The 22,804-nt window shown below is 51.5% G+C and overlaps 12 protein-coding genes across 12 annotated transcripts; 6 read left to right on the plus strand and 6 right to left on the minus strand.

The window, feature by feature from the left end:
- Positions 1-145: 145 nt before the first annotated feature.
- On the plus strand, positions 146-1,031 carry Z520_11270 (uncharacterized protein; the record flags this gene model as incomplete). The annotated part of the gene is made up of 2 exons (XM_016781759.1): positions 146-217; positions 291-1,031. 2 exons carry the CDS (start codon positions 146-148, stop codon positions 1,029-1,031), a joined length of 813 nt encoding a protein of 270 aa, XP_016627120.1.
- An 886-nt stretch (positions 1,032-1,917) lies between these two features.
- On the plus strand, positions 1,918-2,529 carry Z520_11271 (uncharacterized protein; the record flags this gene model as incomplete). The annotated part of the gene is made up of 1 exon (XM_016781760.1): positions 1,918-2,529. One exon carries the CDS (start codon positions 1,918-1,920, stop codon positions 2,527-2,529), a length of 612 nt encoding a protein of 203 aa, XP_016627121.1.
- Positions 2,530-2,987: 458 nt separating this feature from the next.
- Z520_11272 (uncharacterized protein) lies at positions 2,988-3,953 on the plus strand (the record flags this gene model as incomplete). The annotated part of the gene is made up of 1 exon (XM_016781761.1): positions 2,988-3,953. The coding sequence occupies one exon, from the start codon at positions 2,988-2,990 to the stop codon at positions 3,951-3,953; it is 966 nt and encodes a 321-aa protein (XP_016627122.1).
- Positions 3,954-4,086: 133 nt separating this feature from the next.
- Z520_11273 (uncharacterized protein) lies at positions 4,087-5,339 on the minus strand (the record flags this gene model as incomplete). The annotated part of the gene is made up of 2 exons (XM_016781762.1): positions 4,087-4,758; positions 4,851-5,339. The coding sequence occupies 2 exons, from the start codon at positions 5,337-5,339 to the stop codon at positions 4,087-4,089; spliced, it is 1,161 nt and encodes a 386-aa protein (XP_016627123.1).
- Positions 5,340-5,837: 498 nt separating this feature from the next.
- Positions 5,838-6,812, minus strand: Z520_11274 (uncharacterized protein; the record flags this gene model as incomplete). Its single annotated transcript, XM_016781763.1, has 1 exon — positions 5,838-6,812. The coding sequence occupies one exon, from the start codon at positions 6,810-6,812 to the stop codon at positions 5,838-5,840; it is 975 nt and encodes a 324-aa protein (XP_016627124.1).
- Positions 6,813-8,017: 1,205 nt separating this feature from the next.
- Z520_11275 (uncharacterized protein) lies at positions 8,018-8,955 on the plus strand (the record flags this gene model as incomplete). Its single annotated transcript, XM_016781764.1, has 2 exons — positions 8,018-8,279; positions 8,345-8,955. The coding sequence occupies 2 exons, from the start codon at positions 8,018-8,020 to the stop codon at positions 8,953-8,955; spliced, it is 873 nt and encodes a 290-aa protein (XP_016627125.1).
- Positions 8,956-9,995: 1,040 nt separating this feature from the next.
- Positions 9,996-10,864, minus strand: Z520_11276 (uncharacterized protein; the record flags this gene model as incomplete). Its single annotated transcript, XM_016781765.1, has 2 exons — positions 9,996-10,497; positions 10,557-10,864. The coding sequence occupies 2 exons, from the start codon at positions 10,862-10,864 to the stop codon at positions 9,996-9,998; spliced, it is 810 nt and encodes a 269-aa protein (XP_016627126.1).
- A 529-nt stretch (positions 10,865-11,393) lies between these two features.
- On the plus strand, positions 11,394-12,080 carry Z520_11277 (uncharacterized protein; the record flags this gene model as incomplete). Its single annotated transcript, XM_016781766.1, has 1 exon — positions 11,394-12,080. One exon carries the CDS (start codon positions 11,394-11,396, stop codon positions 12,078-12,080), a length of 687 nt encoding a protein of 228 aa, XP_016627127.1.
- A 345-nt stretch (positions 12,081-12,425) lies between these two features.
- Z520_11278 (uncharacterized protein) lies at positions 12,426-14,129 on the minus strand (the record flags this gene model as incomplete). Its single annotated transcript, XM_016781767.1, has 1 exon — positions 12,426-14,129. The coding sequence occupies one exon, from the start codon at positions 14,127-14,129 to the stop codon at positions 12,426-12,428; it is 1,704 nt and encodes a 567-aa protein (XP_016627128.1).
- Positions 14,130-15,216: 1,087 nt separating this feature from the next.
- Positions 15,217-18,188, minus strand: Z520_11279 (uncharacterized protein; the record flags this gene model as incomplete). Its single annotated transcript, XM_016781768.1, has 7 exons — positions 15,217-15,525; positions 15,688-15,815; positions 15,890-16,128; positions 16,191-16,634; positions 16,778-17,664; positions 17,791-17,911; positions 17,965-18,188. The coding sequence occupies 7 exons, from the start codon at positions 18,186-18,188 to the stop codon at positions 15,217-15,219; spliced, it is 2,352 nt and encodes a 783-aa protein (XP_016627129.1).
- Positions 18,189-18,814: 626 nt separating this feature from the next.
- Positions 18,815-19,506, minus strand: Z520_11280 (uncharacterized protein; the record flags this gene model as incomplete). Its single annotated transcript, XM_016781769.1, has 2 exons — positions 18,815-19,337; positions 19,406-19,506. 2 exons carry the CDS (start codon positions 19,504-19,506, stop codon positions 18,815-18,817), a joined length of 624 nt encoding a protein of 207 aa, XP_016627130.1.
- A 992-nt stretch (positions 19,507-20,498) lies between these two features.
- Z520_11281 (uncharacterized protein) lies at positions 20,499-22,613 on the plus strand (the record flags this gene model as incomplete). The annotated part of the gene is made up of 5 exons (XM_016781770.1): positions 20,499-20,768; positions 20,845-21,145; positions 21,210-21,319; positions 21,390-21,802; positions 21,884-22,613. The coding sequence occupies 5 exons, from the start codon at positions 20,499-20,501 to the stop codon at positions 22,611-22,613; spliced, it is 1,824 nt and encodes a 607-aa protein (XP_016627131.1).
- Between the last annotated feature and the right edge of the window lie 191 nt (positions 22,614-22,804).

The raw sequence follows: 22,804 nt of genomic DNA on the forward strand, positions 1-22,804 counted from the left end.
GAGCTGGGGACGGGGAAGAGACCTTTATATTCATGGAAACAGTAGGAGACGTTCTTCTGGCGCGAGATAAAGCTGTTCTCGACGGTATAATTCCTTGTTTGTCCTCACGCTGCCCTCGGACACTTACTGCAAACCTACCCCCATCATGCCGTTGAGTATCGATAAGGAGCTCAAAGCTCTTTGTCAGATCATAGAACGTGAATACTCAGCATCCGATGTGAGTTGGAGTTGCGTCACAAAAAGGATGTGACTGCGTTGTGGAAAGCGTCCTGACACCCCCTTTTCCACAGATTTCAGATGCTCTCTTGACCCTTAAAGTCCCAGCCGCGGGCTACCTTCCTGATATCCAACCCATTCCGAGGCCCGAGCGGGACAACACTAGGAGCTCTCGTCGACTCGTCGCCCCCGTCAGCACGGTCCTTTTTGTGCGCAAAGTGGGAGACGAAGGCTCCACCATCACCAAAGACACCGCTTCAACTACCGTGTTCAACATACCTCAAGGCAAAAATTGGACCGACATGATAGCAGCGTCAAACGTGGCTCTGGTTCAACAACCGCAAGACGGACCCGAGATCCGTGCTGCCTTGATGGGTGATATTATGACCACACGACTCAAGGTCCGGGGTGTCCGTGGCGCAATAGTAAATGGACGCATTCGTGACGTGGAATCTTGCAGTCTCAGGTGTGTAATCAACGACGACGATGACGATGAAAACAACTCCTCAATCTTCCATCTCTGGTCCCGCGGGTTTTCAGCGTCATCCCCCACGCTGGAGGCCCTGCCTTCCGCTGTGGATGTGCCACTCCACTTCGACGCCATGGTCGTGCAGCCCGGAGACATACTGTATGCGGATGAGAAAGATCGAGCTGTGGTGGTCATTCCGCGGGAACTGCTGGAGAAAGTCGTTGACTTGGCGGCTGTGCAGAAGCGAGCGAGTGAAGCAGTTCTGGAAAAAGTCAAGAATGGCCAGAGTATTCCTGATGCAGTGAGACAGCATCCGGACTTCTATAGCGCATATAGTCATAGATAGAATCTAGTATACGTTGATGATTTGTTCATTAAACCTACAATAGATGGTGCACGATCTGACGCAAGCTAGGGTACACTTGAGTAGACCTAAATCAATATGAAATGCTTCAATCTTCAAATTCATGCCTGTGTTCTGCCCTGCTCGGCGGAAGTTTTACCCTCGACCGACCGGGAACATTGCGCCAAGGGCTTATTAGTGCTGGGAGAAGCACTCGAGACAATATCCAGGCACTAAAAAAAGTGCTAGCGGCGACGATATGTAGAGTCGTCATGGTTAATCTAGGAGAAGTGCCCAAAAACGTATTTCTTCAGTTCTGAGGGAGAATCTGAGTGGCACGCTTGAATAGGAAGTATATCTATCAAAAGGGCTTACCTCGCCTCTTCCAGTGTTTCTATCAGTCTAATCCTCCCATCTGGGCCCTGCTAGACCTCCGTCTGTCATCACAAGTGAGCAGGGCATACTAGGCGTCGTGCCGAGTCCAGACCAAGAAAGTCACAGCCCACATCAGGAAGGAGGAGATGTACACCCTGTCAATAGAAGCTCCTCTTTCACAAATTTCTTGACGGAAAGCGAGAACATGGATCAAGTAGTATAATGGGCACGGCATGTCCTGCAGATCCAGGACGAGATTTGAGAGAACACAAAACTCGGAACAGATTGTCTCCGCTCCGCCGCCTAATCTCCGCTCCGGCAACGGTCATCTGTCGAAGAGTCCAAGAGAACAATGACCTGCTGATGTGGGGTGGCTGGACAGTGGGAGTAAAATGCTTTTTGGTGAGATCTAATAACACTTGGGCTCTTGATGTCGCACTGTCCTTGTTCATGTCTATCTCTTGAGGTGCTCAACCAAGATACTCCGGCACCGATCCCAACAATCCTAATCGCAATGCCTGAGCCAGTACACCCTTCTTATGTAGGCCATTTCGGCCTGCGCACACGACCTGAGAACTTCGAAGCTATGATCGATTGGCACGTCAAGTTTTTCGGTAGCAAAGTGGTGCTGAAGAACAACGTAGCGGCATTTCTCACCTACGACCACGAGCACCATCGACTAGTCATCATCAACGATCCCGACTTCAAGCCCATCCCCAGTCCCGGATCGACCTGCGGCATCTACCACATCGCCTTTACGCTCGACAGCCTAGAGGCTCTGGCAACTAGCTACGAGGAAAAGAAGGCACATGGGATCCTACCGCACTGGCCCGTGAATCATGGTATCAGTACCAGCATGTACTACTTTGACCCGGACGGGAACGAGTTCGAGATGCAGGTCGACAACTTTGCCTCGGCCCAGGACGTGTACGAGTTTATGGAGACGAGTGAGTTCAAGGAAAATCCAATCGGTGTGGATTTTGTGCCAGAAGAGTTCGTCAAGAGAGTCCGAAGTGGTGAGGACGAGGCGAGCATCAAGAAGAGACCGGTTATCGGACCACGGCTGGCCCGTTGGCAGAACTCTATATACTTCAAACCAGACGGCAAATGGAGACATGAGAAGTGATAGATAGAGGAATCAAGTACCTAGTGCACCGAGTGCATCAATTAGAAGATGAACCCTCTAGTCTTCAGGTTTTCCACGAGTACGCAGAAGCAGGGTGTCCTAGAGCTGCCATAATGCTCCGTAGCCCTCGTTGTAATCGAAACAAGATCATAGCTATGAATGAAAATGTAACATTAACGTTTGTGCGCATGTGTCGGGTTCGTAGCAGATCAACGGACAGCATGTCCTGCGAGCGGCAGCTATGAGGTTGTGGCGGAGAGAAGGCGGAGCGTGTCCAGAAAGACACCCGGGTATTTCTCAGCATCCTGTCTATATCTCCAAGCTTCAAGACTAGATCCAAGTACTAGACTTGAAGAACGAGAGGCGTGTCACACCAAAATTAAATTACGGGCTGAAGAAGTCCCGCTTCGACCAACAACCGGCCCCGTTGGGACTTCAGTTCACTCCATACACCCTCCATGTCAGCCTTTTCCATCCTTCTGCCAGACGGCAGTGCAATCACCGGCAAAGATTTCTCGCCATCCGAATCCAGGGTCCCCGTGCGAGCTCGGCCCCTCCTCGTCCTCATCCCCGGAGGCACTTATACCGTGGACTTCTTCGATGCTGACGAAAAGCATACAGTGCGCACGTGGGCCACAGCACTGGGAGTGCCCGTGGTCGGCTTGAATCGGCCTGGGTACGGCGATGTCCCTGTGCCTACGGCCATGGACAAGGATGGCAGCACCTTCATCCAGCAGAGCGGTCGATGGCTACACAATGTTGGTCTTCCCACGATTTGGGAGAAATTTGCGCAAAAGTACGAGTTTTCCTCAATCGTTCTCTACGGTCATTCGATCGGCGGTGCAGTGGCAATTGTCGCTGCGTCGCTGTACGAGGAGGGGGCGTCCCCATACAAGCTCTCAGGTCTATCGATGGCGGGTATCGGATGTGACACAGTCTATCACGACTTTCTGGCCATATTTGACGACATGCACAGGACTGCTGAAGTCGGGCCAGCCACACCCATCAGATTTCCCAAGCAACAACAAGAACAATCCATGTTGGGACCCGTCCCGGATCTATATGACCCGGCCATACTCGAACAGACTGAACGTCTTGCCAACCCTATCTACTTGCAGGAGTTATATGACGTCGAGTTTCTCTGGCCCGTATATTGGGCCCGGTATGCTCAGTCAGTCTCGGTCCCAGTGCTGTACAACATGGGAGAACATGATCAACTGTGGCAGGTGAATGATGACTCAATGAGGCGATTTGGAGCGGGATTTGTCAAGGCACCTGCTGTTACTACGACCATCTCGAAACACTGTCTACACTGTGTTGAATTTTCCCATCAATCACCGGGTTATTATATCCGACTGCTGGGCTTCGCCGTGGAATGTGCTATACAGAGGGATCTTCGTCAGCTTCTCGAGCGGAAGGTGTAAGACATGTTAGAGTCTACTGAAAGACAGGAAATCAGCCACCAGAATAATGAATACCCCAGGCACTTGCGTAGTTGAAAAGGGTTTTACTGTATACACCGTTCTACCTATTACTTACTACCTCACCACTACTACACTAGAAGTCATCCGTATCCCCGAATAGTGGCTTCTTTGTAATAGCATCCAAGAATGCCTTGGGGCTGTTCCAGTGAAAGAACAACTTCCCGCTCGCAACACTCCTCTCGATCAGAGAGATCGCCAATGGAAACATTTCTTTCTCATACTCCTCCAACGCTTTCTGCGTCACGCCAAACTCTTTGATTTTTGCCGCGAGGATGATGGTGTCGCGGAGCGCACAGTTCACCCCGTCTCCCGCCCAGGGTGACGTCGGATGGGCCGCGTCTCCGATGAGCGTGACACCCTTTGCGGTGCTCCAATTCAAGTGCTCGGGTGGAAAATACCACATGGGCCAGGCCTTGAACGGGCCTTCCATGGCGCGGATCATGTCTTGGATCTCGGCCGCGTGACCTCCGAAAAAGTGCGGGTCGAGCATGAGGGTTTTGACAGCATCGTCGTCGGTGACGTCGACGGTCCCGTCTTTGTCGAGGTCCGCTGCGCCGTTCAAGCCCAAGTCGATCCGGTATTCGCCGTTTCCTTGCCTTTGGCACCAAATGGCCGTGGAACGACCCTGGACAACCATGGGGCCGTGACCGGCGAGTTTCTCGATCGTGGGATAGTGTGGGTTGGGTGGGCCGATTTTGCCCGTGAGGAACAGCTGACCTGAATAGGCTGGTTTAATCGGAGTGACCTTCCATCGTGTTTAGCAGATCATTTTTAACCAATCTCGCCATACCTCGCAATTCAGATTGCGATAGGCGAGACAAGGATCGAGATTCTTACCAGTTGCCGTAGCCTACTCCAGCTTCCATCTGCGCCAATGACCAGTCTAAATCCCGAGACAGTCGAGCCATCATCGAAGGTGAGCACAATCTGCCCATCTTGATCCCTATGAGCTCGCTGAACACGTTTCGCCCAACGAATCTTCTCCTCCGGCACCACCGTCAACAACGAGCCTCGGATATCAACCCGGTCCAGCTCCGGAGCGTCGCGCCCTTCTCCCCACGAGAAGAAGAAGTTGAATTGATGGTCGTATACCTTGGCCACGGTTGCGTCGCCAAGTCGACCACGCTTCCTCATCTCGTCAAAACAGCCAGCTTCCTTCATAGCGCGCTGCCCGCTGCCTCGGTGCAAGTCGAGACATCCACCTGCAGGGGGGTTGCCTTTGGCGTCGCGCTCGTAGACAACGTAGTCAATGCCCTGTTTCTCGAGCATCGCCGCCAAGGCAAGGCCTGACGGCCCGCCGCCAACAATCGCGACACTTGGGGCCATGGCGTGCGTGAGGGCGTGATCTTGGGTAAACTTCCTCGCTCGACAGAAGCACCCCGATGCCCTGCTTTTGTAGAGACTGCTACTAGTGCTACTCTGTTAATGGGCTAAGACTCACCAACGGCCTGGGGAAGGCCAGTCGTTCTGTGGATTTCAGTGCGCCGAAGAGTGGCCGACTCGGAGTGTTGTGGTCGCCATCGGGGTTAAAGCGGCCCTCAGCCCCAGATTATCCGGCGGCATAGTCTTGCCCCATGAAATCTGGAGATTCTAGGAGTTCCGCGAAAGAGGAATGTGAAAATCCATCAGATTCTCTGTGGTCAGTCTGACATTGGAACAGCACTAGTAAGTTGCTGGGAGTACTTAAGAGGCAGAAAGGAAACCAAAATACCAAAAATAGGGAAAAAATAGGGAAACTACGTTTCTTCTTCGTGTCATGTATCATCCTCTGGTCAAATACGTACGGAGTATAGGTAGAATGATGCGAGGAGATTGTGGAATCCTTTAAGCACGTCGCGACAGGCCCAGGCTCTCTACCATTGGCCGATCATTGACAGCGAATAAATACACACTCGCCCCGTGTCCATCCGCGTCCAGGGCGGTATGCTCGATGACACTCCACGCCGGAACGCTGAAGGTGTCCCTTGACTTCCACGGCACCGTCTGCTCTTCGCCGTTCTTGCTCTTGATCTTCGAGTACCCTTTGCCTTGGTAGATGTGATACACGAATGAGCACGTCTCCTGGGAAGCTGGAGAGGTCGTGCCCACAGCGACACGCTCTGCCTGTGCGGAGAGCGTGTGCGAGAGGTGTGCTCCACTGGCGACCCTGTAGTCAAATCGCGCGTAGGGCATTGCTGGAGAAGCGTCGAGTTCCGCAGCTGGAACTGACCACGGGATTTTGAGATCTGAATTGCTGGCAGCTTCGCTGGGGTATCGACTCTCCGCATAGTTCTCAGCAAAGTTCATACGCAGGAAGCGGAAGACGGGCAAGTCGAGGCCATCGAGCCAGATCATAGGCTCGGTCCCGTCATTGCCATGGTCGTGCCAGTGCCAGCTGGGAGTGAGAATCACATCCCCGCGTTCCATGAGCAGTCGCTGGCCTTCGACGGCGGTGAAGCCTTTTGAGCCTTCGATGATGAAACGTAGCGCAAATGCCGTGTGTCGATGGGCCGGCGCAGTTTCTCCAGGCAAGATTAGCTGAAGGCCAGCGTAGATCGTATCCGTGGTATAAGGGGCTTCTAGATTCGGGTTGACGAGCATCAACACCCGTCGCTCTGCTTCTTCGGCGGTCACCAATTCTCCAGCCTCAAGGAGACTGGGACGCATCTCATCGTATGGCCATGAGTGTACAGCCGCCGTAGGATTAGGCATGGGAGGGACCATCTTGTCCAGGCACTTCCATAGTGCACCGGCGTGTTGGCTAGCGATTTTCTCATAATATGCTCCTTGTAAAGTCGCAGTATTTTGGGTAGGGCCCATTGGACTAAGAAGTGCCACGTGTTGCTCGGCTGCGGTTGTGTGGGAACTACTTGTCATGGGAGGATGAGGTGTGATTGATGATGTATGTGTCAGTTCATCCGATGAGTGAACCTCTGTCTCTTCACCCAACCCTGGGGGGAGGTTCCGGAATCTCATATATGTCTGCACATCCCTAGCTCCGGAGCAGAGAGGGAGAGGAGTGTTGACCAAATCAGAACCCAGTCCGGGAAGAGGGGATTTGCTGAGCCGCTTTCGAAGTCTCTTCCGGTCTGCCACTCTCCGCTGTGCCCGTCACCAGCACTAGCTCACCAGCCGCCAAGTGGACGTATATAATGTCAGCAAGTGGAACACCGAAAGATGGAGTATCGAAGCCTCTCCTGCTGTCACCTCTCATTTGGATCCGAGAAATGACCTCATTAGACGCACGCTGTTTATGCGAGGGTGTGCGTTTCACCTTGACGGGGCACCCCGAAAACGTCTTCATTTGCTACTGTACCCACTGCAACAAGAATGCTGGAGGACCCGGACAAATTGTGACACAAGTTTGAACAAGGAATGAACGATAAGCTAATCAATTGCCAGATGGCAAAATACGCCAAAGAGAATGTTCACGTCCAGGAGGGTGAGGAACACATGAAGACATGGATCTTGAACGATACTCTGAGTGGCTCAAAGAAGCACAAGATCTTTTGTGGACGATGTGGCTGTACACTATGGACAATTCCGATGCATCACGCAGGATCTCATTGGATCGTACGAACCTCGTTGGTAGAGGGAGGGTAGGTCAATCAAAACCTCCGCGCGGTCAAGCTGACAATTCTGCTCTGGTAGCCTGACACAACTGAAGCCGAAGGCCGAATTTTTCGCTTCGAGGAAAGTCCAAGGGCTCTTGGAAGGTCTCAGATCATTTGACACAATGCCTGGTCGCGCAGACAATCGTTAGATAGTGGACAGGCTTGACACGCGACGGAAGAAGGTGGAAGCGGAGTTTTGGCGGAGATGGAGCCACCGGAAGCTCTTCCAACGCTTCCTGGGTCTGTGACTCTGTGCCCGTCCAAGCACGACATGAAAACAAAATGCTAGACCGAAACTGATTTCGGACCGCTCGCTAGCGACCAAAGCAAGCACCTGCACAAATACCCCGGCAGGTCAACCTCTTGGGCCGTAGACCAAATGCCGCTTCTTGAGGAATTCCTAAATCCAGTATGCCTTGGCAAAGATTAATCAGGTTTGAGGACACCGAGGGCAGAACTCACTTTGGTGAGCCAGTCATTGACGGTGATGCGATCGTCGACATCGACGAAGTTCTCCAGAGTCCTGCGTTGCGGGCTGAGGTGTATGTTGGTACATCGATCTTCTCCCTCAACAAAGGCATCAAGATAGTCGGTGTGAAGAAAATTCTGCCCCTCCTCTCTGCCGCCGATATTCCAATCATCAAATGCATTGGGCTGAACTATATGAAACACAGTAGGTCATGCTATGGCCCCGTCGCTATGGAGAATCAATCTTTGAGCTGACCCTGGAGCGTGCAGTTCAAGAAGGCGGTCGAAAGCCCCCTCCATATCCCTCTGTTTTCATCAAACCCAAAGCTTCAGTGGCCGGCTACCATGAGGATATCGCAATTCCCGAGCTCGCACAGGAGACTTTGGACTACGAAGGAGAATTGAGTATTGTCATTGGCAAGACGGGAAAGGATATAGCAAAAGAAGAAGCCCTCGACTATGTGGCTGGCTTTGTCGCCTCCAACGATGGGTCATGTCGAAAGTGGCAACGGGATCCCGCTTTCGCTGGTGTTGTTCCTCAATGGTGCTTCAGCAAAGGATTTGATAAGTTTGCACCATTGGGACCAATGTTGGTTTCCCCTCGAGTGGTGGGCAATGCTGGGAATCTCCAGCTAAGGACTCTAGTCAATGGGGAAGTTCGGCAGGATACCAATACCAACGACCTCTTGTTCAATGTCGAAACCATAATATCGTTTGTAAGCCAAGGCACCACACTGGAAGCTGGAACTGTCATCATGACGGGAACTCCTTCGGGGGTCGCCATGGGGATGAGAGATCCACTCTGGCTCAAGAATGGAGATTTGGTAGAGGTCAAGATTGAATCTCTGGGTTCGGTCAAAAATCGGATGGTTTTTGCATAGACAGATTACGGCAGCGGTGTCGCTTCCACCGGCGATCAATTGGATGAGATCTAGCGGGCTACATGCCTTCGTTTTTATCACCTAGACCACCCACTGGGTGTATAATCAGGGAGACGGAAGTGGCAAGGCGATCATAATCGGCATCTTGGAGGTTCCTGTGAAAAGGATGTCCTTGACTAACAGTGACCCAGCTCGAGTGTGGGTAGACGGGGATATGTGAGTCCTGGGCGGCCTCAAACATATGGCTGTCCATCAAACAGGCGACGAAGCCTGAATCTCGATTACAGCGCTTCAACTCGGTTGCGCACCGAAAGGCTCACCAATCAGGAGGACGGCAAAGGCGGCGAAACGTTCTGGACCGGCCTTGATATGCATGTCAAGGCCATTGTTGGCGGCGTGGCATTGATTCGACATCAGGACCGGGGTCACATAGCCCTAATCGCGTGAAAGGAAATTATGCCCACAGTCCATACTCTCTGACGCAGTCTCTCTCCCATCCCTTTCATGTATCGGAGCAGGAAAGCCAGCGATTCTTCCCACCAGCGCCATCACTGGGCAGTTCGGCAAAGTAACACAAGTATGCTCCTAGAGTGATCAATGGTTGTTACATGTGGAATGCGCAAGTTCGGGTCCAGAACGCCACGTAGTAGTTGTGGTGAGCGATCAGGAAATTTGACGATGGCACTTCCGCTTAGAAGGACGGGACCGCATGGCTGATCGACACCTGACCTGGTTTTATCTAGAGAATCGATCTTCCCGCTTTAACTCCACTGCCCAGGACATGCAGCGGGGCGAATGTTCGTCAGCCATTGACACGCTTGCAAGCCAGTGTCTGTGATCAGGCTACACACACCACAATGCTTCCAAGGATACACTCGGATGAGATGTTCCACCTGAAACGTGACATTTCGCAACGACTTGACAGTGTCGATGATACTGTCCTCCAACGAAATATACCTCAAACCCAATACACCACGGCTTCTGGAGTTGTCATAGCCGTAAACATCCACGGGCATGTCGCTAGCTCTGTCTGGAGGCAATTACTCCACCAGGTCGGGAAATGAGACTCTGACAATGCTCACAAGAGCTGCATTGCTGTAATAGCCCGCGGTCACTAGGGAACACTGGCTGCCCGCTGCAGGCCTCTCCATCGCTCTCACGCGGGCCAGAGCAACGTCGCGGACATCAACCCAGATGAATGCACCTGTGGGCGGGATACCGTGTTGTTTCCATTTGCCTTGAATCAGGGTCATAATCCGCTGATTCGACGTGTTGATTGTGTCTAAGCCTTTGCGATGCTGGTGCAATATCGGGCCGAAAACAAGCGGCGGATTGATCACAGCGAGGTCGAAGGTCGGTCTTTCCTGCTCGACGAGCTTCCAGGCCGCTGCTTCTGCGAATTGCTTCCTACCACGGTACGCATTAGCTGGGCTCTGAAGAGCATCTTCCCAACTCATGGAGTTCCAGTCGATTTCCGGGTAAGAGGTCTTGCGGCCATTGCCAGTGTCGTGAATTGCAACGAAGGACGATGTGATTACCACTCTTTTCACTGTTGGCGCCCTTCGCTGGATTACTTTTCAATTGCCTGCTGTCCCCTTCACGGCTGGATCAGGTCTTTCCTTGGATCAATCACGTTGAAGTAGAAAGGAGAAGCTGAATCTGTGTGTATGACAGCCTCGAACGGCGGATCTGAAATCATCGCATCCTTGAATGCGTCTTCCTTTGCGATGTCTGGCACTATCACGTAGCTGGGTTTACAGTCAGGCCATGATTCAAGGTGCTCTGCCAAGAGAGGTTGACCTTTGTCATCTGGGCGTACTGAGATGAGGGCCTCATGGCCGTTTTTCGACAGACCAGCAATGCAATGGGATGCAATAAACGCCGAGTCACCCGTAGGCAGAACTTTCATGGTTTCCTTGCTGCCATGGTTGTTCCCTGCTTCCCAGACTTTCGAGAAGCTCGTCTCCGCAATTGCAAGAGGCTAAAGGATAGTAATATGAAGTAATGCACGATTTACAGGAAACAATCTGCTCTATAAAGGCATATCAAATGAGAAGAGTTTACGGTCAGAGAGCTTGATCTGATTGCAGATGCTCCTTGTGCAGAAGAGTGTCAATTTTTGATTGGCGCATCCGACGCCGTGGATACTGAAAGGGATCTGTGTTCTCATCCATGGCCATGCCAATTCTTAGCGAAAGGGTCGAGCCTCCAGAGAGCTGAGCTGACGCGGTCCAACCGCCTTTTCTCCGCAATCCCGAGTCTCGGTCAAGGGGTACGAGGCTGACACAGTAAAGATATATAGGGATTGCTGCTATGAATGGCATTTGTACCTGAACAGCCTTCGAGTCGCTCTGGTTGTCTGCTTTTGACACATTTTAGTGTAAGGATATCCATAGCATTCTACGTCAACCATTTCAACGCACGCCAAAACCCTCAGCATGTCCACCGAACGCAAGCCGATCACGATCTACGGCCAAACCAGCAGTCCCGATCTCTCAAGTCTTCAAATCTTGTTGAAGGAACTTGGAATCGCTTATAACGGCCCCAAAGCCCCCTCAGCTGACGAAAAGGAGCACCTGGACTACCTCGTCGTCAATGCAGAGGGAGGCGAGCCTTGCATTCAAGACCCCAACACCCAGACCGTCTTGGGTGAGATCGGCGCCGTGTTTGAATACTTGGTATCCAACTATGACAAAGATCACCGAGTCATTTTCCGCCGAGGTACTCCGGAATTCTGGCTCGCTAAGCAATGGCTGTGTTTCCACGTGGCGGTGCAAGCTCCGGTCTTTCGACAAGCACAGTGGTTCAAAACATCTCAATCTCGCGAGGAGAAACTCTTCGGCGGCGCGACAGGACGCTTCATCCAGGAAGTCCAGCGCGTTACGGCTGTCTTGGAGAGCCAATTGGCGAAACAGGAACAGAAGTATCCCGGTAGCGGTGGCCCATGGGTGGTTGGGGATAAATTGTCCTTTGTCGACCTCGCCTTGATCTCGTGGCAGACGAAGATTGGGACCATATTGGAAAAGGATGAATATGACGGGACGAAGTATCCTCATTTACAATCGTGGATTGATAGATTGACTTCGTTGCCATCGATGCAGCAGTTCTGCAGGTATGGTAGCTAGGGGTAGACCCAGGGGGTCACCTCCTGTGCCAGGCAAGGAAAACGAGCCTTGCGAAGATCTTTTTGATTCTCATATGTCCTGACAAAACGGAAAACGTAGTGTGTTCGGTAATGGTCTTACCATTCCAAAATGCAGCAACTACGGCGAGAACAGTTTTCAGTATGCCAATCGTCTGTGTACCTTGTGCCTTGTGTCCTATGTTCCCAGAATTTCTACTCTTCAACAAACGAATTTGTCATATCGGTAATTAGCGATAATCCAGACGCATCAGACCTACTCAAGCGAAGCAGCGCACGAATTGACCCAGTGCCGTTCCACTTCTTCTCACAACAAAGTGAAAGACGTCTATCTGACTACCTCGGTACTCAAGTCAGCAGGCCAGTACGGCTGGTCCAGTCCATTGCCGCGAGTCCCCACGTTGTACCCAGGTTCCACCGTTCCTGGGGGAAATCGCAAGACCGGCTTTGGCACTCGCATGGTCAAGCCCAGGGCCTTGGTCTCCCGAACCTCGAAGAAATCGAGGTTATACAAACCCTGCTGGCGGAACATCTCGAGATAGGGAGGTTCGGTATAGTTCATATTGTGATAGTGTCGGAAAACACGTCGCCCGCTCCGGGTCCACACATCCTCCCACACGTCAGGAGGATATTCGCCGACTTTGTCAACCAACCACTTGTTGTAGTAGTTCAAAGCGAGGTTGCATAAGTACGAGCCACCTTTCTCCGCTCGTAGAAGGAGGGCGTGAAGAGTGGCACAGGCTCCAGCGATGCCCACGCAGAAATCTGAATTGGGGAGAACGGGAGTGACGGGCTCATTGTTGCCCATGGCTCGTCCAAAGCCGGTGGAAACGCCTGTACAGGCATCACTAATGGGTTGCCATCCTGCCCGATGCGCCCAGGGACCTTCCCAACCAAAACAGTTCTCCCGCACATAGATGATACCGCGGCCACGCTCTTTGGCTAGATTGAAGACAGTTGTATGATCGGCGCCGTACTTGTCCAAAACTCCAGGTCGGTACCCATTGACGACAACATCGGCCTCGAGAATCAGCTCTCGAAGCTTTGCTCGGTCGTCCTCCTTTCTCAGATCCAGGTGGCAATTCCACTTGCCCCAGTTCAAATCCGGATGTAGCCCCGAGAAGTCTGCAATATGAGGACCCGTTACTCGCATGACACTGGCGCCTAGCTCTGCCAGACTGCGAGAAATCGAAGGACCGGCAACGATCCTGGTCAGATCCACAATTTTTAGGCCTGCTAGTGGACGCTTGACAGAGGTATTTTGGACACTGGGCCACCAACAAGGCTTCAGCGAGGAATCTGGGTATTCGTTGATTGTATAGAGGCCGACATTGGCATGAGCTTTGCCCTGCGGAGTTTCGCCGTACTCCTCGGGCGCAAAGCAGATGGTGCCGGCCTGACAGTATTCCCCAACAAGAAGAGCATCCCACTCGGCGGCATCCTTCTCTGCCATTTTCGCAATGAACGGCGCCCATGATTCCTCGACGGTTTTCAGCTCCGGCATATCCCATGGTAGACCGCAAGCTTTGAGCGATGGATCTGGATTGAGGCTTGGGTGAAGGTGGTAGAACCGCCCATCACGAGTTTTGTAGATATTGTGGACCGATTTGCGGTACTGGGACGAGACCTGATGGTGACAGTCGCAATTCGGGAAGTACTTGGAATAGACCCGATTCAGCTCCCGGAGTTCTGTCTGTTTAACAGGAACGTCTGGTCTCTCTGGGTTGAGTTCGATTAGAAAGAAGGACATTAAGAATAATTGGGCGTGGTCGGTGTTGATGGTGACCTCTTGTGGAGCAATGCCGTACTTTTTCTCCAAGAGCAAGTTGAGCAGAATTCCTTCAAGGCCTTTCAACGAGGACACGCTCTCGGCAAGACGCCAATTTATAGCCATGGTTGGTGCATCGCGACCCTCAAACTTGATCTTGTCAAGTAGCTCGACACAGCCAGTAGGAAGTACTTGATGAGGATGTCTCAGAATGCCCTCGAGCAGGACCTTTCTCGATTCTTCTGGGACCGAATATGAAGCCATGTTGACTGCCGCGAACCAGGTTTAGGTCCAGCCTGCGGTTACTAAAACCTCGTAGAGATAGGCAGATCTTGCTTCCTCGTCTTTTGTAATGTGAGTCCTTATAACATCAGCAAGATGTCGGGTGTCCGCCGTGACTACAGAGTCCTTGAGCTAGCTTTAGGACTGTGAGAATAATTTTCCAGCGCCGTAAACTTCGCTGGCAGTGTGTCTCGAGACACAGAATCTGACAACCGCGAGCCACACCCTTGTGAGTCGGAAATAGAACGGATGACACCAGGTCAAGCTCACTTACCGAAGTGCGGTTGCGGGCTTGCTGAACTTGGATGACAGCCGAGCTCAACCCGGGGGTCTTCTATACGCATTGGTGGCAACAGAGTAGCCACGCTTTTGTGAGCAAGAAAGACCACATTTGAGCCCATTTCGCCTCCCGTTTGTCCAGGTACCTGTAAGTCGCATTCTTGGGCAACCACAAGGGCCCGGGGTTATGGCGGGAGAACCTTCCATTCCCGAGGATTTCCACTTTCCTCACTCTCATGGGGCTGGAAGACTTTGGAGCACGGAATTAACAGTGGAACTTCGTTCTGCGGGATTTTACGATAGGAGGTGGAGTAGTTGAATCTGTTGTGAGATGGCAGTACGCAGTTCGATACCTTGGGAAGTAATGAGACTGATGGCGGTGCCCGTTCGTGGTCATGATTACTATTGACGATCAAGGGAATTGGTTTTCTCCATAGAACGTGGTGTTATATAACGCATCGGTGCCAGGGAAAAGAGAGCATTCAATAGTGAATGGCCTCACGAAGTATCCACAGCTTAACGCAGAATTTTGATTTGTAATTATATCTGGTAAACCTTTGAACCGTGTTCAATCTTATCTTCACTTGATTTTAATAGACGGACGAAAATTTCACAATCTCGGACGACCTTTTTGGCAAAATGCAGGGGCCAGGATCGATCTTCGTGAGTTCATGGGATCCTCAGCCTTGCGTGTATAAACACTGGCGTCCGCGGACCAGCATGTAGTCCAACGACGAACCTTTCCCAGCTTAATAAGATGTCTTTGAACTATGCTCAAGCTCTTCAAGTTCTAGACCATCCGAAAATTCATGTTGGGGTCACCAGAAGATAGATCCTCAAGTTGGGAAAGGAAAGGAAGATATGGCCATGCAGATGTGTCAGTCAAATAGCTGTCAGGTAGAAACATTGATGGTTGATCTTTGCGGAGATTCGGATCGAACAAGGAAAGCATTGGGGCTGATTCCGAGGCAGCTACGCCTGTCGAAAAGTCCATGGGAAAGTCGTCTCCAATCGGTGGCTCTAAAGAGCTATTCAGAGATTGAAGATTCGCCACGGGCGCAGGTTGCAAGGTTGGAATGAGGGCTCCTTCATCGACCGGCTGGCAACGCTGCATCAGAACGCATCAGATTAGAAGAGTGAACGCAAAGGTTTGCTGGAGTCGTTCTCAGCATGATCTTACCATTTCATCTAGTACATGTGTGATAAGTCGTGCGGAGCACTCGCGTAGGACATTGCAGGATCTTTGAGCAATACTACTCACGTCACGATATCGGGACAGACACACGAGGCAGTGATTCCAGCTGGCGGCAAGGGATTGGCGGTCAAGGTCTGGTCGGTTCAGACGACAGAATCGTCCCATCAAAAGTGTCGTTCCCGATGTGTACAGCACTATAAAACACAAAAGCATGTTAACTTGCAGCCAATGTTGTTGGTCTAGTGCCGATCTGAAGGAAAATACTTACTGTTAATGTTATACCACCAACAGATGAAGCTCTCTGCCTCGATACCACTACCCAAGAACTCAACCATATCAGCCGCGAGGCGAACGCAATGGGATGCGACCTCTAGGAGTGTTGTTTCCCGAAGCTCAGCCTCAAGCGACTTTTTGCTGTTATTGGTGGCAGCGGTGAGTTTGTCCTGCTGGTGTTTGAAAAGAATTTCTAGAGCCGGGCGTAAAACCAGCTGCCTGGTGTGGAGGAACCTGTCCATACATCAGTGATTAGTATCTGCAGATGGGAAGAGAAAACCCATATCCATGCTTACCTGTTGTGCAATCGGTCGGATAAAGCAGGAATATCCAGTGTCTCCAAGTGTCCTGGCCCTTTACCAGCATTTAAAGGTGACGCTCGTTCATGGCCGTCTATTGTTGGATGTCTTAAGTAACTTGGTAGGTCATTTTGCCACTCTAGGATTTGAGCATCCAACTTGAGGACTTCTCTTATCCTTGCGTCTATGTCCGCCGCCCGACCCATGGTTGTGATTGCTGTTGCAGAATCCCGCTGGATGACTTGTCTCAGTAGGTCATATAACTTGATCTTCTGATAATAGTAGCCTAGTACACTTGGTCCATCATCGGATGGCGGGACCACGTGTGCATCATCCAGAGGTTCGGTTGATCTAGAGACATGAAGCGCTTCAAATGGCGGCTTCACGAAATCGAGACCGACTGGGATCATGCAGGGTTGTCCAAATGATAGCGCGATGTCTCTGGGAAATGTAAGCTTCCGAATAGTTTTCACACCCATACCAGTGGCGAAGAAATGCGCAGAGGTTCCATTCGATGTAATGCAGCAATTGAAAGACAAAGGAAAAAATCCTGCAAAGAAGGAAAGAAGGGAAGGTAAACTAACGTGTCAAGAAGAATACATCCATACCACACTCGTGTGCGCATCTCACCATCGAGAGGGTCTGACTCGCATGCTAGAAGTCCTCGTTTGCGGACCTCGGCGGCTGTAAAGTGTAGCCCCATATTCTGAGCCATTCGGATCGTAAACCCGATGATGTTCCAACATTTTGAGTATCTTTCTGTGCTCTGCAGGTAAATTCCCATGAGAAGTCCGGCCTGAACCAGCTCGATTCCAACTTCGTCGTCCATCATTTCCAGGAAATTAGTTTCCTGCGCTGCACGATAAAACCCTTCCGCACGAGAGGCATTTTCTTGGTGAGACTGAGAAGCAAACAAGGACCCAAGCGCCAGGACCAGATAGACGATAGTCGGGAGCATTTTGCCCTTGCTCTTTTGGGTACACAATTCAGAACAACTCCGAGTGGTAGAATGGGAGCTGAAGTCGGAATCCCACAGTCTCTCGTACTGCGCGAGAAATGTCGATCGATGAAGGATCGGGAAGATTCGATTGTGTCGAGAGAAATAGCGAGCCACGAGCGTGTCACTGTACCTCCGCAGAGGGAGGTTACACCGCATTTCACTTAAGGATTGATCGCACGTACAGTCCGCCTTCGAGTTGTGATGCAGTACCGTGCTCGGAGCAGACGTTGCAGGTAAGGCCGATGTGTCGGGGGGGAGCCCGTGCATCTTACCCATGGCAAGCGATATGGGCATCATCATCCTTTCAAAATTGCTTGGCTGGATACACCGTGATGGAGAAGAGGTGCATGAGGGAGCAAGTCCTGACTCAGGGACGGGTAGCGCAGGACTGTCGCATGGCGCGGGTACAGACACTGTAGTGGAATCCTCAGTATTCGCATGCTGGGGAGACTGAGTTGAATCTCCACGATGCTGCTGCCTCGGAGGATGATGAAGTACTGGTGGTGTTGGCGGTGGTGGCGGCCCCGGGTTGACTGCAGGATCCGAGTATGTGATGGCGGTGCTGGTCTTGTCTGACATTGGGCCAGTATGGGCCACTGGCTCCTCTGTTGCGTTGTCACCTCTGCCAGCATCCAATTGTTGACGCCTATGTGCTCCTTGGGCTTGGTCCTTACTGTGCTCGAGCTCTTCCAATTTGGCTTTCAAGATGTGAATCATGCTGCTGGATGTTAGGAAATAGAAGAAAAGTGAGCTGGGCAGACCCATGTTTACCTCTGATGCCACCGCTGAGTTTCGATATCAGAGGCATATTTGCAGTCCGTCATGCGCTGTGCACAGCCTTCACAGGGTATCAAGCCATTGCATCGTCGCTTGCGACTCCTGCACTCTTCACAAGCCAGACTGGCCCGTTTCCGCCCTGCCGACTTCTTTAAAGTGTGGATAGTGCCTGATTGCCCACTCAAGTTTGACGGCTTTTGTACTCGGCCCTGCGTCATTGCTGAACCGCTCAAGTTCGAATGATGGAACGAGAGATCTTGAGAGATTCAAACAAACCAGGGATAGCTGGAAGGAAGGCGATGCGAGAATCAATCGACTTTCGTCTGGATGAATGTTGAGAAGCGAGCTGTCGACCACGGTTGATTCCGGGGCCCCACGAACGACAATTGACCAGGAGGCGGTTGTGGATTTGTCATGGAGCAATCGATTGGTTGACAGTGCCATGAGCCTCCACCTCGCTTGAACACTCCAGGTTGATACAGCTACGAGAGAAATGGAGGGAGGCGCCGAGCACTGGACAGATAGGTCGATCCAGACTCAAGACTACCTGATGACATCCAGCGGATTTAAGGCGGAAGAGACCTAGAGGGAGAGGGAGATAAGGCGACACTTTTCTGACCCCTCATCGACATTGTCTCCTCACGGTGGAAATCTGCTCGAGTCCGAGGGCCACATTGAGTTCGTGTTGACCAAAACGACACTACTGGAGAGTTAGCTTCCAGCTATTACATACCAATAAGTGCAGACTTCAGGGCCAGGGAGTCAAGACGCTGTGGGAACGATTGTTCGCAGAGGCTCCCATGTATCCGAAGAATCTCTGGTGTGCTAGATAATGGGGGACTATTCATTGCGTGTGCAACCATAGACGAAACCAGTACACTGCAGCATCTTTTGCTCGTTCCATCCCCTTCCTCTCGGAAGGATTCTGTGGGTCTCCTCGAATGGCGAACGCGTGAGCTAGTCCTGGGAAGAATTGGTAGTCGTAGGGAACATTCAACGTAGGAATGGTCGTATTGCTGAAAGCCTTCAACTCGGGCGTGAATTTGGGATCAAACTCGGGTGCAATGATTTGCACGGGAACTCTGACGTTGCGTATCTCTTCTTTCTCGATATCGGTAGGATGGGCTGCGGATATGCAATCAATCAAGTCCTTGCCCTGTCCAGCAAGGCGGAATGCACCCCACCCCCCAAAGCAAAATCCAATCGCACCCACCCGTTCATGTCGCGACTTCAGCTCTTTCGCAGATTCGAAGATCTCGGGAGTTCGCGTGGCTTTACTGTTTCGTTTCTCAAAGTTAGGCAGATCGAGTTTGTCCCACTCCTTGGGATCCAGGATAATGTCCACGGGGAGAACTTCCCCTCCGAAGCTAGAGAAGTGTGCTTGTCAGCTTCGCAGTCGCAGAAACGACGGCAGCACCGAAAGGATTGGCCATACAAGTCTGGAACGTAGACTGTAGCGTCTGCTTCCTTTGCGTAGTGATCAGCTAGTAGTCGAGTGTTCCGAAATGTCCATCCGAAGAGGTCATGAATTATCATTATGGCGACCCTCTTGTTGTGGCCGGTGATATAACAAGAACGCCCAGCGAGTCGAGTTTCGTAGCCTGTCGGATTGCTCTCCCAGTGGAATCCCTGCAGGCAACAGTCAATAGGCCCCATTGTCTAACGTGTCCGTCGATGTCGACGCAATCAAGAAAGAAAAGACTGCTTAAACTTGGGATGCGTTTGGGTAGGGGAATGTCTTCGGGTCTGAAGAGCTGAAATGGGATTTCGTGGTTTGTTATTCTATGAAATCTTCATAGACAAAACGTCCATGCCGGAAGGTCCACTGCGTTTGGAATGCTTCCTAGATGGCACAGAAGAGCCAGGGCTCCTCGTCTAGGCCCATGGGACCTCCGCCCACAGTGAAGCACTCTGACGTGAGAGCTGTGGAAGCAACTTTCGAGTCCAGCTGCGATGTGCCGGTTGAAGACCAGAAACGAAGCATTTGCTCAATTTTGGCAACACAAGGACAGTATCTCCGACCGGAACACATGTACATGGTCAATTTATGCGGAGTTATTGCGGTGATGGAGAATCGTATAGCACCATCGTTCTTGGTGGATATGTACTCCAGGACTGGCTTCGTTCTGAAAACAACCCCTTCACTGCTTGGCACCCTACCTTAAAGTGAGTGGGCGAAAATCACTCGACTAGTCCGTCAATCTCAATCTCTATGCCTTTGGGGGCAAGAAGAGTAATACCATCCTTGTCCGGGAATCCCGTCGAAGCCCCGCCGTCCTCCTTTTGCCGAGTGCCCGGATGATGATGATGGAAGTTTTGAGGAAGTCCGGGGAAGAAACCATTTGGGGGATGAATATTCTCTTGGATAACGGGCTTGTCGTGGGAACTCTGGGAGTAATCTGGTTCTCGTTAGATTAGTGCCATGCACTTTGATATCTTATAAAGGGTTACACCGTTGATCGGCATTTACGGAATTTCGCTCGAACCACCAAAAGCAGCCAACTGTGGCATATCACCAGTCCATCAAGATGTCAACCTATACTTCCCCTGTCAAGACAATGGACGACATGATGAAAGTGCCGTCTATCACGCCCGATGCAGTTGACCAAAGCGTCAAGTCTCGTTCTGATCAAGTGTCCCAATACACGAGTGAGCATGTTGAGACGACAGACGGGAATCTCTACTACGAAAACGACGAGGAAGAGCCAGAGCTCCATGCTCGCACCTATTTGGCGGTCTTTTCTGTCATCGTATTCACTATTGCAGGTCTCCTCGCTCTACAAGGTCCCCCGGCTGTTGTATGTACTTGAGATCTCCAGACCATGCCTTTCATCGAGAAATGAGCACAATCGCACTGACATAGTTTTCTTGTAGCTTACATATATCGCACAAGACCTGAACAATACAGCTTCTCAGACATGGATTCAGAACGCGCTGGTGGTGCCGCAGTCTGTATTTGCGCCGGTCGTTGCCTCCATTGCAGATACCTTCCAGCTGCGCAAGAGTTTGATTGTTGGCTTCTGCCTGATCTCTTTCGTCGGTGCTGCGATCGCACCTGGGTCAAGCAGCATCTATCGACTCATTGCAGCGCAAACTTTGGTCGGCTTCGGCTTCGTGGTTATACCACTTGCCCAGGTCATCCCTAGCGAAATCTTGCCACGGAAATGGAGGCCTAGTAAGTAGTGTCCCACAGAATCATTGTTGAGAAAGAAGAAATACTGACGCGTTTATTCAATCAGTGGCTCAGGCATTGATCAATGCCGGTGGTGGTCTTGGTGCTATCTCTGGTCCTCTGATCATTGGGGCTCTTACCAGATCCAACCCGTCGGGAGGGTGGCGGACCTTTTTTGTAATGAATCCCACAGATGATATTTGCTACAGCCCTCGACTCCAGCTAACGCTTCGTGTCTATCTTTCAGTGGATCGAAATGGGCCTGTGGGGAGTTGCTGCCATTGGCATGTTCTTCGGTTACAGGCCACCAAAGAGACACACAAGATATGACCACTTATCGTTCACGCAGAAGGTGAAGCGCCTTGACTTGCTCGGCTCAGCCCTCCTAACAGTGGGTTTGACGCTGTTCCTAGTCGGTGCGAACCTGGGAGACAGTCTATACTCTTGGACACATGTCAAGGTCTTGACGACACTGATCATTGGCATAGTCTTTCTTGTGATATTCTCCATCTACGAGTGGAAGGGTACCCAGACGGGTATCCTACATCATGAGCTTTTCCAAAGAGGAGCAGAACACGGGCGAACCGTCGCTATCTGCCTCGGTCTGATGGCCGCCGAAGGCGCTCTAATGTTCGCATACATTATATACTATCCTATCCTGTGAGTTTATCCATATTCTGACGGTCCACTATAGTACGACTCGATCATTCGCCGTATACTAATACTACATACGACAACTAGAACATCCGCAGTTTTCGAAACAGACCCTCTTCTCATTGTCGTCCGCTCCCTCCCCTTCTGGGGCTTCAGTTGCGCGTCATCAATTGGCTGGGGCTACGTCAGCACTAAGCTAAGAATGATACGAGAAGTACTGTTCGTTGGTTTCGTGATCTTCACAGGAGGCATCGTGGGCATAGCCACCGTCCAGCCGAGTGATTCAGTCAACCTGATCATCTTTGCTTCTCTTGCTGGTATAGGGTTCGGCGCACCCGTCATCCTCCTCATGGCCGCAGTCCAACTGGCACCGCCGCACCACCTGATCGCCACAGCTTCAGCATTGAACGTCTCAGCACGGGCTATTGGAGCCACAATCTTCACTGCCATCTATACGGCCAACCTCCAGACACGTCTGGACACGAAGCTACCCGCATACATCGCTGCGGCTGTGCTCCCTGCTGGTCTCCCAGCCTCCTCGCTACCCGCTTTCATAGGAGCCCTCTCCACTCACGACGCAACAGCACTTTCCAACATTCCTGGTGTCACGCCTTCCATCATCGAACTGGGAAATGCCGCCCTTAAACAAGCCTTCACGGACTCGATCAGGGTTGTTTATATTGTTGCTGCCGTCGTTGGCGCTGTCGCTTGCATTGGATGCCTCTTTATGGGAAATCTCCGGAAGACAATGGGCTATCGAGTGGATGCACCACTTGAAGAGCTCCAGGTCAAAAGAGCTCGGCATCGCAGTGAATGAAAATGGAGTAATGGTAGTTAACCACATTCTCTCAGCGTGCAAAGTGTCGGACTGTATGCAGCGTTGTCAACTAGTCAGTCACTAGTCACTAGTCAGTCCACCTGGAAGCCGTGGCTATAGTCACTAGTCATGACTATGTCAGACTAGCCAAGAGCTTGGCAGCTATGTATACAGCTATCATTGGCTGGAAA

Source organism: Fonsecaea multimorphosa (genome assembly GCF_000836435.1).
Source record: "Fonsecaea multimorphosa CBS 102226 unplaced genomic scaffold supercont1.37, whole genome shotgun sequence".
Taxonomy (NCBI): domain Eukaryota; kingdom Fungi; phylum Ascomycota; class Eurotiomycetes; order Chaetothyriales; family Herpotrichiellaceae; genus Fonsecaea; species Fonsecaea multimorphosa.